Here is a 13,613-nt window from a genome sequence, read left to right on the forward strand (position 1 = left end):
AATTTGTGATTTGATCCCATCTGTGAAGGATGTGATCCCTGACATGCAATACCCTGGTATCTACAAACTAAGCTGTGTCTGTGGCAGTAGTTACATTGGGGAAACTAAGCGACATGTCTCGGACCGTGTTCGTGAACATAAAGGCAGATCTGAAACACGGTAGGACCAATACCTCGGCCGTGGCTGATCATTGTTTTAATGAGGTGGGGTCACACGAAATTGATTTCTCCAAGACGAAGGTGCTCTGCAAACCCACTGGCTATCAACAAAGATTCGTTCACAAAGCCATCCAGATATAGACAATTTCAACCGAGAAGATGGGTACAAACCGAGCAATTATTGGAAGGACATTATTAACCAGTTTAAGTCATAACTGTAAGTGATGTTTCCATCTTACCTTCCGATGTTAGCAGTTGTTTTCGACTGATTTTACATTAACAGGTTAAATGTCTCACCAACACAGCCGCCGTTGCTCGTGTCCTCCATGTGGTGGCGGCTCTGCGATCTTACATTGACATGCTAATCTCTCACAATACAATGGCCACCACTGCACCCTTGTCGTGTAGCTCTCTGATCTTACATTTTACATGCAAATTTATCACTTAATCACTAGCCCCGCCAACTTCGTTTATGGCCCTTAGGCTACACCCATTTCAAACCTTTAAAAACAGCCTGCCTTAGCAGCTTTCCCCCTCTCATGATGACGATTGCTTGTGTTGCGATCGAAACGTTGTGATATTTGTATTATATTTTTTTTCACTTTATTATCATGTATTATTATTTTATTGTTATTGTTTCTATGGGACTTTACCGAAGACCCAAAGAATATGGCCTCCATAGGTTATTGGTCGGGTGGCAAGGTTCAAAAGGAATTGGAGGAGAGATTTGACCTGAAAAAGGCAGGAAGCAAAGGTTGAGTGTTGAGGCGACGGTTGACAACCCTTAATGGAGAAGATGAGGATTTGCTGAAATGAGTGGGGCGAGCGAAGGGGCTCGAAAGGTATACAAGGGTAAAGCACAGGAGGGAGGAGAGATGTTCGGGGAGTGTATGAGCTTCAAGACTCAAGGAAGAAGCCGGGCCCTACTGTGGTTGCTCTGTCTAATAAAGAAAGCTCCGAATACGTGCAAGTGTCATTACACTAATAAATACTGTGATGCCGATTGTTCATTTGTACTAATATACGGAGATTTGCACTCGCTTTTTAAACGGTTTATTAAAGGGGGACAGAGCCCAGCCTTCATGGGGGGGGGGGGGCGAGGGGGCACCCCCCCTGAAAACACCACAGGATCTGGTTAGGACAACGGTGGGTGCCACTCAACGTGTCCTTAAATACTACAGCACAATGAAATAATCCGTCATTAGCCGTGACCAACCCAAGCTACCTCCAACACTCACGATCGTACAACGCAACAATCCATCTGGCACATGACCGTCATTACTCCATCTCTTCGGTGGCTGTCTGCTCAGACACTTTCCATTAGTTTCCACTGCATCGGCCATCATTCCCCTCCTAGTGATGTGTCCTGCCCAAGTACACTAAAGTTATTTTTTTTTAAAGTTTGAATGTTACGATAACATGTTTAAGGATCGACGAAAGCTCAACAAGATGGGTTTAGATATTTTCCCCCCTCTCGAATAAGTTAGTTACGTTACTTTAAACTTGATTTTAAGCTTTTGTGACCGCAGGAAGCTCTGGTTCTTTAGGTAAAGTCACGTAGAAATAAAATAAATAAAAGTATTCTATTATTTATGTTACTCTAGATAATGATGTTCTTACCCTAGATGTAAAATGGCACGAGATGTAGCAACGCTGTGGGCTCTCATGAAATTGTCTTTTCTGAGACTAAGGTGCTCTGCAAGCCTCCTGGCTACCATCAAAGGTTTGTACACGAGGCCATTCAAATATACAAATGCAGACATAATTTCAACCGTGATGATGGGTACAAACTTAGTAATCATTGGAAAGATGTTATTAACCATGCAAAAAAGATTTAACTACACATATTTGGAGCATACCTGGCAGTGATTTCAACCCCACCACCTCTACATAACAATAGGCTCAGTCAACCATTCTACACAACAAAGACTAATTTCCTGGCAGCGATTTAGGCCGCACCACCTCTCCATAATAATAGGCTCAGTCAACCATTCTACACAAAGACTAATTTCCTGGCAGCGATTTCAGCCACATCATCTCTACATAACAAAAAGGCTCAGTCCCGTTTACATGCACCTATACATCATCCGCACCTAGTTTACACAACAAAAGGCCCGTTCCTAACAGCGTGCTTCAGCCGCACCGAACCTCACAATAATAATAATATTCAGGGCCTACCTTGGCTCCTCCCACCCTCAACCGGTATACATATAACAATACGGTTTTCTTGGAATTTCTCTCACTTGATACAGCTATCGTGCTGTGACTGTTCCACCTGAAGATGGAAGCTTGTGTTGCCTCCGAAACTTCGTGATTTTTATTTTATATTTTACTTTTATTAATTTTTATTTTTTACCTACGTGACTTTACCGAAAAAACCTAAGAATATGAATCCTTGCAGTCACGAAAGCTTCAAATCTAGAATTCATCATTCATAACAGCCATGTGGAAGTCAACGGGTAACTTTCAGGGCAGAACACACTTGGGATTTGCAAGTGCAAATATGCGACTTGGCTCTTGACTCTTGTTTGTGTCTAGATATTTTGAGTAACCATTTGATGAACCTGCCCAATCTTATCCTAAAAGTGTTATTATATTTTAATCTCTACGAGAGGTAGTGTCGCCCCCCCCCCCCCCCCCATCAGACAAATATTTTTTGACGCAGTAGGTGCGAGTGTTGGGGTAAGGGACCTGTGGTATCGGCACTCCAGGAAGACGCTCGTCCGGTGGACTCTCACGATGTTACTGCGAGTGGCAGGCTCGTAATGCAGGTAGTTTGTGTAAACGATGTCATCATTTTCCACCTGAAACCACCAAAATCAGTCCGTGTCAACAACCACCACAAACGATGGGCAGCTTGAGCCCGACAATCCTTTCTCGCAAATTAAATCAGAGGTCTATACAGCACAAAAAGACAAGCACATGGCAATTATACCTTCGCAGACAACCACACCACAATGAACCTTTCCTGGATCTTGTCCTGATGATGCCCGGTGTGGTTTAAAGGGACTAGTTACATATCGAATTGCTATAATTTGGTTGAGCCAGTTGCTCTACTCGTGAGATGAAACTGTAATGGTGGGTCGCTAACATTTATTTGTAACAATTACATTTTTGTGGCTGTGTCGGCTGGTGGAGTGTGGAAGACAAATAATTTGGCCAGATCATTACGGGGCCCAACAAAAAATGGTTTCATGAATTTGAAGAAAAGTAAATATTTTACCCATTCTCTTGCTAACAATGAGCAAACGCTGTGGCAATATAAAAACTTACAGCCCTTTGTCAATCTACTGTTTGATAAAGATTTCGATGTCTTTAGGTCACATGGGATATTTAACCATACTTCACCATGCTGGTCAGTGTAAGTTGGTAAAGAGTGAACAATTACGATACAGCGCTCCAAAACTTAAAACACAGGGCAAAAATCTGTTGTGGAAAAAAAAACATTAAGGAAGCATTTTCTAATTTAGCTTTAGGATTACTTTACAGCAGTAAAAATGTTTGTATTGATCCAAGTGATAAGACGACTCATTAATTACATCACGCTCGGCTCTCAGAAATCAAACGCTCGATTAAAGTCACGTAGAAAGAAAATACATTAAATAATATAATACGACGTTTCGATTGCAACACAAGCAACCGTTATCAGGTTGAACTAAATTTTAGAGAGACAAAACAGACACGGAGACAGACAAGCAGAGAGAGACACACAACGACCCAATGCCTGTGTCGAGGCCTTATATAGAAAGAGGGGAGGGGGGGCAGAGAGAGGTGGGTCTGCTGGAGCAGCAATCGTCATCAACCAGGCTATGCGTTAACTGTGTGTTAGTCACAGCCATCTCTGGAGACGTACCTAAGCGGTTGTGCTTTCGCTACGTTGTCCTCACCTGAAGAAGGACGCTTGTGTTGCGCCTAAAACGTGATTTAATTGAGTTCATTTATTTATTTATTTTACCTACGTGACTTTACCGAAAAAAACAAAGAGTATGAATCCTTGCAGTCACGAAAACTTCAAATCTAGAATGTGTTAGCCTACAGTTGCATAGCATTTCCAAAAAAATGAAAGTTTGTTATTTCAAACGGCCTATTTCTCTTTCTAAAATTTACCAGGCTCTCATAGATCCTTTCGCTCTCTCCCTCCAGCCACTTTGAGGTGGATTTCCACACAACTCTAAAATGTACCAGTCGTGTTGGGTCTTTCATTGACATACTAATTTCTCTGCTCCAGCAGCTGTTCTAGCAGACCCACCTCTCTCTCTCTCTATTTAAGGCCTCGACAGAGGCATTGGGTCTGTGTCTATGTTGTGTCTCTGTCGGTGTCTCTATATCTGTGTTTTGTCTCTCTCAAATTTAGTTCAACCTGATGACGGTTGCTTGTGTTGCAATCGAAACGTCGTATTCTACTATTTAATTTATTTCTATGTGACTTTACCGAAAGAACCAAAGAGTAAACAGTTAACCTGGAAATTGCCTCTTAGGAGATGTTATATCCACAATGATAGCCATGCTATAAACACTTCTTATTCTTTGGGTATTTTGGTAAAAGTCACGTAGATAGGTTCAAAGAAAATAAAAAAAACTACGGCGTTTCGATCACAACACAAGCGGTCGTCATCAGGAAAAGGGGGTTAAGCCTCTAAAGAAAAATTGTTTATAAAGGTTTAAAGATGGGCATAGCTCAAGTGTGTCAGCAGCATGGGCAGGGCAGCTAATGTTAATGTAGGGGAAACGACACCGGCAGTGGGTCTCCACCAATCAAAGGGCCACCAGGCAAACATTGCACCTCGCTCAACACACCCACACAGCTTACGGTGGAGGTTGCTGCTAGAGGTGATGGTAGTAGTAGGTAATGATGGTGCTGGGTTTCTACCAAAGGGCTACCAGGTCTAAAAATGGAAACATTACAGTAAGTTACGACTTGAACTGGTTGATAACGTCCTTCCAGCGATTGCCGAGTTTGTACCCATCCTCTCGGTTGAAATTGTCTGCATCTATATATATATGGATGGCTTCATGAACGACTCTGATAGCCAGTGGGGAAATCAATTTCGTGAGCCCACTGCATTAAAGAAATGATCAGCCACGGCCGAGGTATTGATCCTACCGTGTTTCAGATCTACCTTATGTTTACGAACACGGTCCGAGACGTGGTCGCTTAGTTTTCCCAATGTAACTACTGCCACAGGCGCAACTTAGTTTGTAGACACTTTTGCTGATAAGACAGTGCGAGGGCCACACATTTTAAACCATTTGGGTTTGGGACAACCACGTTTATGATGGAGGGTGTTTTCACATGTGTATTGTTCTGCCTCATGGCAGATAAGGGGCGTTGATTCCACAGGAACTTCCTGATATGGTGGCGTGTTTGGTCACGTGACCAGGAAGTTACGATTTAAGATTCTCTAGGCCATGAGGCAGGGTGTCAGCCATTACAGAGTACAGAATGGAGGCACAAAGCGTCTCAGTGAAGACGGGTGCATCAATTCATTGTGAGACTTTAAGCAGCATTGTCTGCAAGTTCGTTTATGTTCTTATAATACTGGGAATGCTGTTATGTTAGGATTGCCGTTATAATACTGTAAATGCATTTATGATGCTGTTACATTGTAATGAATATAAGGCCTAGTTAACAACGAAGCCTGTCACTTGCATTGCGAATGTTACTTGTAGTTGGATAAGTCGAGCCAGACTATTGCCCATGAAACTTTAATGCGATCCTGAGAGCAAGGATGAAGATGTATCTCATCCACAGTTCAGTGTTATATGCAGCACTGTACATTTAGGCTGCAGTACGGTGATTACACAGTGACCTTATTTAACACAGTAGCTTATTCTCTTGTTGTATGGCTAGTCAGTGCTAAAGTAAGTGCCTGGTCAATCCAGTACCTATTGTTGAGATTCATGTCATCTCAGACAATATTCCGATGCTCTATGTTCATTCATTGTATTGATATTGCAAGTATTAACAGATGCTGTATTTCGTGCTGTTTGTTCAGTTTTACCTCGTTCTATGCATTAATTACGTTGGAGTCGGATGTTCACCCTGGCTCTGAAGGTTTATTGAATGTGAGGTTAACTACTCGGATAGTGGTGCACCGTAGCGCACAGCGAGGCCGAGATATGTATTATCGGGGGCCGCACATCAGGGCCAAACTAATGTCCACCAGTGGCATGCAGGCTTTCCATCGAAGAACACTCCTATATAAAAGATGGTCTTTTGGCAAATCAACGGGTCTCAATCAGGGGGGAAAAGCTGCCAAACTGCAAATGGTCCCACCATGAAAACTCCAGATAGAGGGGGTCAGGGTGGATGAAAATTACGTTACCGAGGCTTGGGTGCCACACGCGCCGAGGTTGTAGAGGAGGACAAGGGAGCCGCCCTCCCCCTCGCCGGTGGCGTGACACGCCGGCTCGCCCAGGTACAACCCTCCTCGTCGCAGCGCCTGGGCCCCCACGCCCAGCAACTCCAGCTGCACCGTCACCTCCAGCCAGCCCCGGCCACAACGCAGGCGAGTGGCGCTCACGGCCGTGCCATATGCTGATCACGGGCAACACGGTGGAGGGGAGGGTTGCTAGGTAGGTGGAGAGGGTCGCCTTTGCACAAGACAGCCATACATTTGATGACGTCTTAGAAATACTCATTTAGAGCTCGCGTGCCCCGCCCTGTTTCGCCATTTTATTTAACAAATACTCCATGTTTCAATTAAGATAAATAATTGGTTAATTATAATTAACACATTTACAGCTTGTAAAAAAGGTCTTACTTTGTACCGTATATGGATGCAGTTGCATTATAAAACTATAAAATGCGATTTCATATACATTTTAAAACAACTGAAAGCACAAACCACCGCAATTTGAACCACAGGACAACCGGGAACATGGACGAACACAAACTGGCCAGCTACGACCTCCAAAAGGCAACCAAGAGGCAAAAAGATAGTACAGGGGACAAAGTGGAGTCGCAATTCAACGGCTCAGACACGAGACGAATGTGGAAAGGACTCCAGACAATCACAGATTACAAAGGGAAAACCAGCTGCTTTACGGACATCGACACTTCACTCCCAGACAAGCTGAACACCTTTTTTTGCTTGCTTCGAGAAAACACCAACCCACCGACATGGGCCCTCGCTGCTCAAGAGTATTGTGGGCTCTCGATCTCTTTGGCTGACGCGAGTCAGTCTTTCAAGCGCGTTAACTCTCGCAAGGCTGCCGGCCCGAATGGCATCCCTGGGCCGCGTTCTCAGAGCATGCGTAGATCAGCTGGCTGGCGTGTTTACGGACATATTCAAACTCTGCATATCCCAGCCTGTTGTCCCCATGTGCTTCAATAGGTCCACCATCGTTCCTGTACCTAAGCGAGTGAAGGTAACCGAACCAAATGACTATCGCCCCGTAGCACTCACTTCAAATCATCATTAAGTGATTTGAGAGGCTAGTCACGGAAAAATACCAGCTCCACCTTACCAGACACCCTAGACCCACTACAATTTGCATACCCGCCCGAACAGATCCACGAACAACGCAATCGCCATTGCACTACACTGCCCATTCCCACCTGGACAAGAGGATTACCTAGGTGAGAATACTGTTTATCGACTATAGCTCCGCTTTCAACACCATAGTACCACTCCAAGCAGTCACCAAACTCAGGGCACTGGGTCTGAACTCCTCCCTATGCAACTGGGTCCTGGACTTTGACAGGTAGACTCCACAACGCTGATCCTCATCAACAGGCCTCCCCCCCCCCCCCCCCCCCCGTGTGCTCAGCCCCCTCTTGCACTCCCTGTTTACCCACAACTGCGTGGCCACACACGACTCCAACTCAATTATCAAGTTCTGACGACACGACAGTAGGCCCAATCACCAACAACGAGGCAGCCTACAAGGAGGAGATTGGAGCCCTAGCGGAAATAGCTGCCCCCTCAACGTCAACAAAACCAACGAGCTGGTCGTGGACTACAGGGGACAGAGGGGAGAGCACGCCCCCCCCCCCCCCCCCCCATCTACATCGACAGAGCTACAGTGGGAAGGGTCAAAAAGCTTACAAGTCCTGGGCATGCATATCACCAAGGCCCTGACATGGTCCCATCACATCGACAGTTCAGTGTAGGCGCAAGTGCCTCTTCAACCTCAGGCGGCTGGATAAATTCGGCATGGCCCCTAAGACCCTGACGAACTTCTGCAGATGCACCATTGAGAGCATTCTGTCAGGTTGCTCCACCGCCTGGTACGGCAACTGCACGTCCCTCGATCGCAAGGCTCTGCAGAGGGTAGTGCGGTTAGCCCACCGTACCACAGGGGGCACGCCGCCTGCCCTCCAGGACCATTCCAATGCTCGGTGATCCGTGTAAGGCCGAGAAGATCATTAATGACCTCCGCCACCTCAAACCACGGATTGTACGCTCCGCTACCGTCTGGCAGACGGTAGCGGAGCATCGGATCTAGGACCAGGCTCCAAGACAGCTTCTACCACCAGGCCATTAGACTGTTGAACAGCCATCACTAGTTGTCTATCTGCCCTGTACTCGGACCTGCCCCTTAAGAGACATTTTTACACCAATACCCGCCACTCGCCACCAGTGACGGGGAAGTCGCCGTGGCGCCTTTGCGCTCACACAAACACCACGCAGTCTCTCGCACTCGCACAAATAACGCAGTCAACGAAGGCTCTCCTTTGCATATGTAGTGGGTTCGAATTAGGTGCACACACACGCAGCTTGGAGGCAACACTATTTATTAACGGTAAGTAATATAACACTGTACATGAGGTGGTGACCACCTTCCTCAACTCACTAACACTCTGGAACGCGACACAGACTGGACCAGGCAGGCAACGGCCTGCCTGGCCCAGGACGACGACTCGGGACTTGACGACCGATGGTGTCTTCACTCTTCGGAGTACAGTACAACAGCCTCGCTCTGCGTTCACACCACGCTTATATCTGCTTTGGCGTGGCCGGCTCCGCCCCGGCGTGGCTGGCTCTCTCCAGGCCACGCCTCCCTTCCCAGGACACGCCTCACTTCCCCCACCTCTAGGAAGGTCCGGATCCCTCCAGCACGTGACCCCCCAGGCACCCCCTTGGGGCCCCCAGCCCTCGTACGGGCCAACACAGTAGTGACCGTTCTATGTCACTACACATATAACAATGTTGAACACTGGACACTTCCAATTTATATACAGAGTATACACAGTGCATTTATTTCGTACTCGACAAAGATCACTGATATCTATTGTACATATTCACTAGCAGGAAGTACCCGGCGTTGCCCGGGTTTTAAAAATATTTCAAAACTACTCTTAATAATGTAACTGCAGTGCGTACTGACTGTGGTGGTACCTGCTTTCACTGCAGCAGTGCATACTGTGGTGGTACCTGCTATGATTACAGCAGTACATGCTGACTCTATAGCAGTATTTATCGACTGTATATGTGCCGCTCTGCAGTAATATCTACGGCCTATAGTGGTAGCATCTAGCAAATGTATAGTAGTAATCACTGCACGCATCGGGGTGGGGGGGACATCACGCAGTGAATAATTTACCTGAGCGTTTAGTGTATTTTTAAAGCATTTTTAACGCAAAATAAAATGTCCCCCTCACTACCAGCGTGCGACTTGGCATGAGCAGTCTCCCCCACGAAAGGCGCGTGAGTTGGGATGGTCATGCACATGAATAAATAATAAGTATAACCCGTAAAAAAAAGTTTTTCACTATAAATTATTTATATGCGTGGCAGCGAACTTAATATAAAGGATTTAAAAATATATTCGCCTGTGAAGGACGCGGGGATCGATCCCGCGACCTTTGGCATGGGAAGCGAGGGCGCTACCAACTGCGCTACTCCGCCACGGCCTCGATGAACGGGCCAATTGCAGCGCTAGGAAAACCAAACGGACCAATCGTGTCTCGCAAATCCCTCACATTTCGTCCAATGAAACTGCGTATGGTCCGGCGACAGACAGACAGACACACAGACAGACAGACAGATTTGCGATTTTATATATATAGATAGTCTATCTTTCTGTTCATTCATCCCATGTATAGACGCAGATTGTGCTCATTGTTAGTGTTATTTGGGCTATTGGGATTCGTTCGGATACAGTAAAACCTTGGATTGCGAGTAACTTGGTCTGCGAGTGTTTTGCAAGACGAGCAAAAATGTTAAATAAATATTAATTTGATAAACGAGCGAGGTCTTGCAATACGAGTAGTACGTATATGCTTTGTCTGCCGAGCGTCACGTGATCACAACTGACATACGAATGCTTTGGATTACAAAAACACGTTTCCAGAACGAATTATGCTCGCAATCCAAGGTTTCTGTATTTCCATATTGTTGATTCATTATGGATTCATTATTTGTTAGCCATTCAATTGCAATGGTTTGGAGCTGAAAACAATAATTTAGCGTCACCCGCTGTAACAGCTTAACTGTGTGTGCGACCAATACTCTTTGATTTGAATTTGAGCAATCACACGCTAGCGAATGATACTCGCTCAAGCAATGCAGCCGGCCTGTCCGCATTGCTCAGGTTGTGAGCATCCCGAGTAAGAGTTTTACTTCCCCCCCCCCCTGATTTCCCTCAAGTCAGTTGCATTTTAGGGGTCCCAAAGAAGACCCTGTTCGATGCGAGACACGGTACATCCAACCACGTTATTCTAAGGACACTAACAATGTACAGACAGCGCCTTTGCCAATCCACTGCTGGATGACTGGATGAAGGCCTCCCCATACCGTACCGTGGAAGCTGACGCACTCAAGTACGCAGGTGAGTGAGTGTTGGTTAGGAATAGGTGAAGGGGGAAGAGGTGTGTCCAGGCCGCGTTCAGATAATACTCGCCACTGATGTCAGCCATGACTGCGAATCAAACTCGGGTACGGAGGGGCTCACAGCACAACGCGTAAACCATTCCACCAACGTTCCATGAACCCATCCATTAAACAGTACATGTATAAATTACAGATTATTGTCTGCAGTCCTGTATATACGGACAGCACAGAATGTGATATATTATCTACAGCACGTCTTTGCTGCATAGCAAGTTGGCCAGCTGGCACCCGACCTGTGGTGGTATGATACACGTACTGTATATATAAAAACATGTTTAGTTATTCAGCCTATTGGCTTTCCAGCCCAATATTACAAAGCAGCATTCGTATAATAAATCTAACTCTGGACAGGTTTCAAACAAATGTTTCTGCATTCCCACGTGTTATTGGCAAGAGCACTCCGTATTTGTATATTAAATGCATGCAAAGCAAAAACCACGGCTGGTATGGTCTGTAGGTGTCCAGGTATCGCATAAGTGTGCTCTTGTCACGATCCTCGGAGGTTAGTCCACAGACCAACCCTTACCTGCAGGTAGATCGTACAGCAGCACAATTGCCAGCAGCAACGAGCAACAGGCGAGGGTTGAGTCCATGTCTACAACTTCAAAGAAATCGCTATCGACCAAGCGAGAGGCGAGGACACCCACCGCCAGATATATACCCGGAGCTGAACTGGCAATGTTCAAGCTGTGAGGCCACCAGCTGGTTGGGTGAGCTCGTGTCGTGCACTTGTATTCGAAAAACCTCACCTGCACGCCCCCGACAACTAGATCACGCCAGTATAGCAGCCAATTAAGCACGGAATTACATCCACTTATCAGAGATTACATAAACACATGGTGGCAGACGTTACAGTATTACCAGAGATGGCTCAATAGCGAAGCCTGCATGTACGATCATTGTTAGCATGGATATACCTCGAGAATTGTTGATTATTGCTGAGTTATGTGATTATTCAATTGATATTGGATTGTCCATGCCAAATGCTAATTTCCTGTTTACAGCAGTCAGTGGTGGAAATTACATATTCCTCTGGCGAAGGGGGGGAGGTGGCATCTGAACTTAAAAATCTTGCTGTACCTCTGAGATCACCTGGCCGGGTTGATTATACTTCGCCATCGTTAATTATATACGTGCACATCGAATCACAGTATGATCATATCACCCGGAATGCGCTCCATCTTTGTAGATCTCGGAAGCTAATCAAGCTTGAGTCTGGATGGTGCTTGGATGGGCTACCACGACTCGTATTCACAGGTCCTCTCGGTGGCAGCGCGGCTACATTGTGGGCAGCAGAGTGCAGCGCAGCAATATCCATTGCTCCCCCATCACTGATCATCCAGCAGTGGATTTACAAAAGCGATGTACGTGTAGATTAAGATGGTTTAAATGTGAACACGCGTGTTTATATGCATGTTTCAGTTCCATGTCCTTAACTTAGTTTGTTCAGTTGAGATTAAAATACCAGCGATATATAAAAGCTGATACATGTAGAGTGACGTAGTATTTACAATCTCGTTGATGGTACTGAAATGTTAAACCATCGTCGACAATCCTCCAGCCGTGTTGGGGACTGATCAAACGGGACTGCGTCGTCTCACACGCCCCGTGTTCAACCACCAACACGGTCACCGCATCGCGCGCATTCTGCGGCCGTCTGGAATGCTCTTCCTTCCGGTACTGTATTAGGAAGCCACTTGAGCTATGCACTTTTAAATCTAGATTGAAGACTCATTTCTTTAGAACTAAATTGTGTGTTTAGTTTGTTATCCTTCTCCCGAACCTCTGGTTAGCACGGTTGGCTACGTACCGTGCGAAAGAAGTTCAACATGCGTGCATACCACACTGCAGGTCACAACACTTCTCACTGCAGGTCACAACACTTCTCACTTGCTTCTTCAATGCTCCTCTTTGGAATTCCTCTTCCCATCATTGTCTCTCTGTTGTTGTTGTTGTTTCGCACAAGCTCTTGTATAACCTTCCCTCGCTCAATTCAGCAGACCTGCTATGCCCTTTTACGACTTGTGATTCGTGCTGCTGGCTTACTGTCCACTTGACGTCCCGGGCTTTCTGTTTGGCCTTTGCTCAGAAAAGCTGTGTTAAAATAAAATGGATTTATACCACTGTAAAACATAGGAGATGGACTCCTGACACTGCGGTAAGCACCTGAAACCCGTTGCTCATCGGGGAAAACACAAAGGTTAAACCAAGACATTGCGCTTTAAGTTACTTTAGTTCTTGTTTTATGTTTGGTTACGTTATTCTACTTCCTCCCCCTCTTCGCGCATGTGCGTATGTTGAACTTCTTTCGCACCGTACGTAGCCAACCGTGCTAATTGGAGGTGCGTTACCATCATCATTGTCATTTCTCATAGCAAAGTGTGCGCTGGTGTCATACAACGACACCCCTGATAGCCTTAACACACGGTTGGGGAAAGTGCTCCTCTTCCCCTTACCCCGTTCATCTGCTGCGCCCATTCGGTGCCCCTACTGTGGCAGGGTAGTGAGACCACGTGCCTCCAGACGGCCACCCATTTGAGGGTGTATTATTCCGGGTTTGAAACATGTTCGTAATCTGTGATGTCCGTGTTCTTGGTTTCTTGAATATAAAAAAAGA

General features: G+C 45.9%; 1 protein-coding gene across 1 annotated transcript in view; it reads right to left on the reverse strand.

The window, feature by feature from the left end:
- LOC144733946 (zona pellucida sperm-binding protein 3-like) overlaps nucleotides 1–11,721 on the reverse strand; it is a 30,134-nt gene extending 18,413 nt beyond the window's left edge. Inside the window, exons 1-3 of the mRNA XM_078615975.1 lie at nucleotides 11,523–11,721; nucleotides 6,485–6,696; nucleotides 2,850–2,962 (exon numbers count right to left, since the gene is read on the reverse strand). Of these exons, the coding sequence (XP_078472101.1) occupies nucleotides 2,850–2,962; nucleotides 6,485–6,696; nucleotides 11,523–11,589 (392 nt within the window). The 5' untranslated portion in view covers nucleotides 11,590–11,721. The remainder of the gene's footprint in view (nucleotides 1–2,849; nucleotides 2,963–6,484; nucleotides 6,697–11,522) is intronic.
- Nucleotides 11,722–13,613: the final 1,892 nt, after the last annotated feature.

Source organism: Lampetra planeri, chromosome 49 (assembly GCF_965212315.1).
Source record: "Lampetra planeri chromosome 49, kcLamPlan1.2.h2, whole genome shotgun sequence".
In the NCBI taxonomy this organism is placed as follows: Eukaryota; Metazoa; Chordata; class Hyperoartia; order Petromyzontiformes; family Petromyzontidae; genus Lampetra; species Lampetra planeri.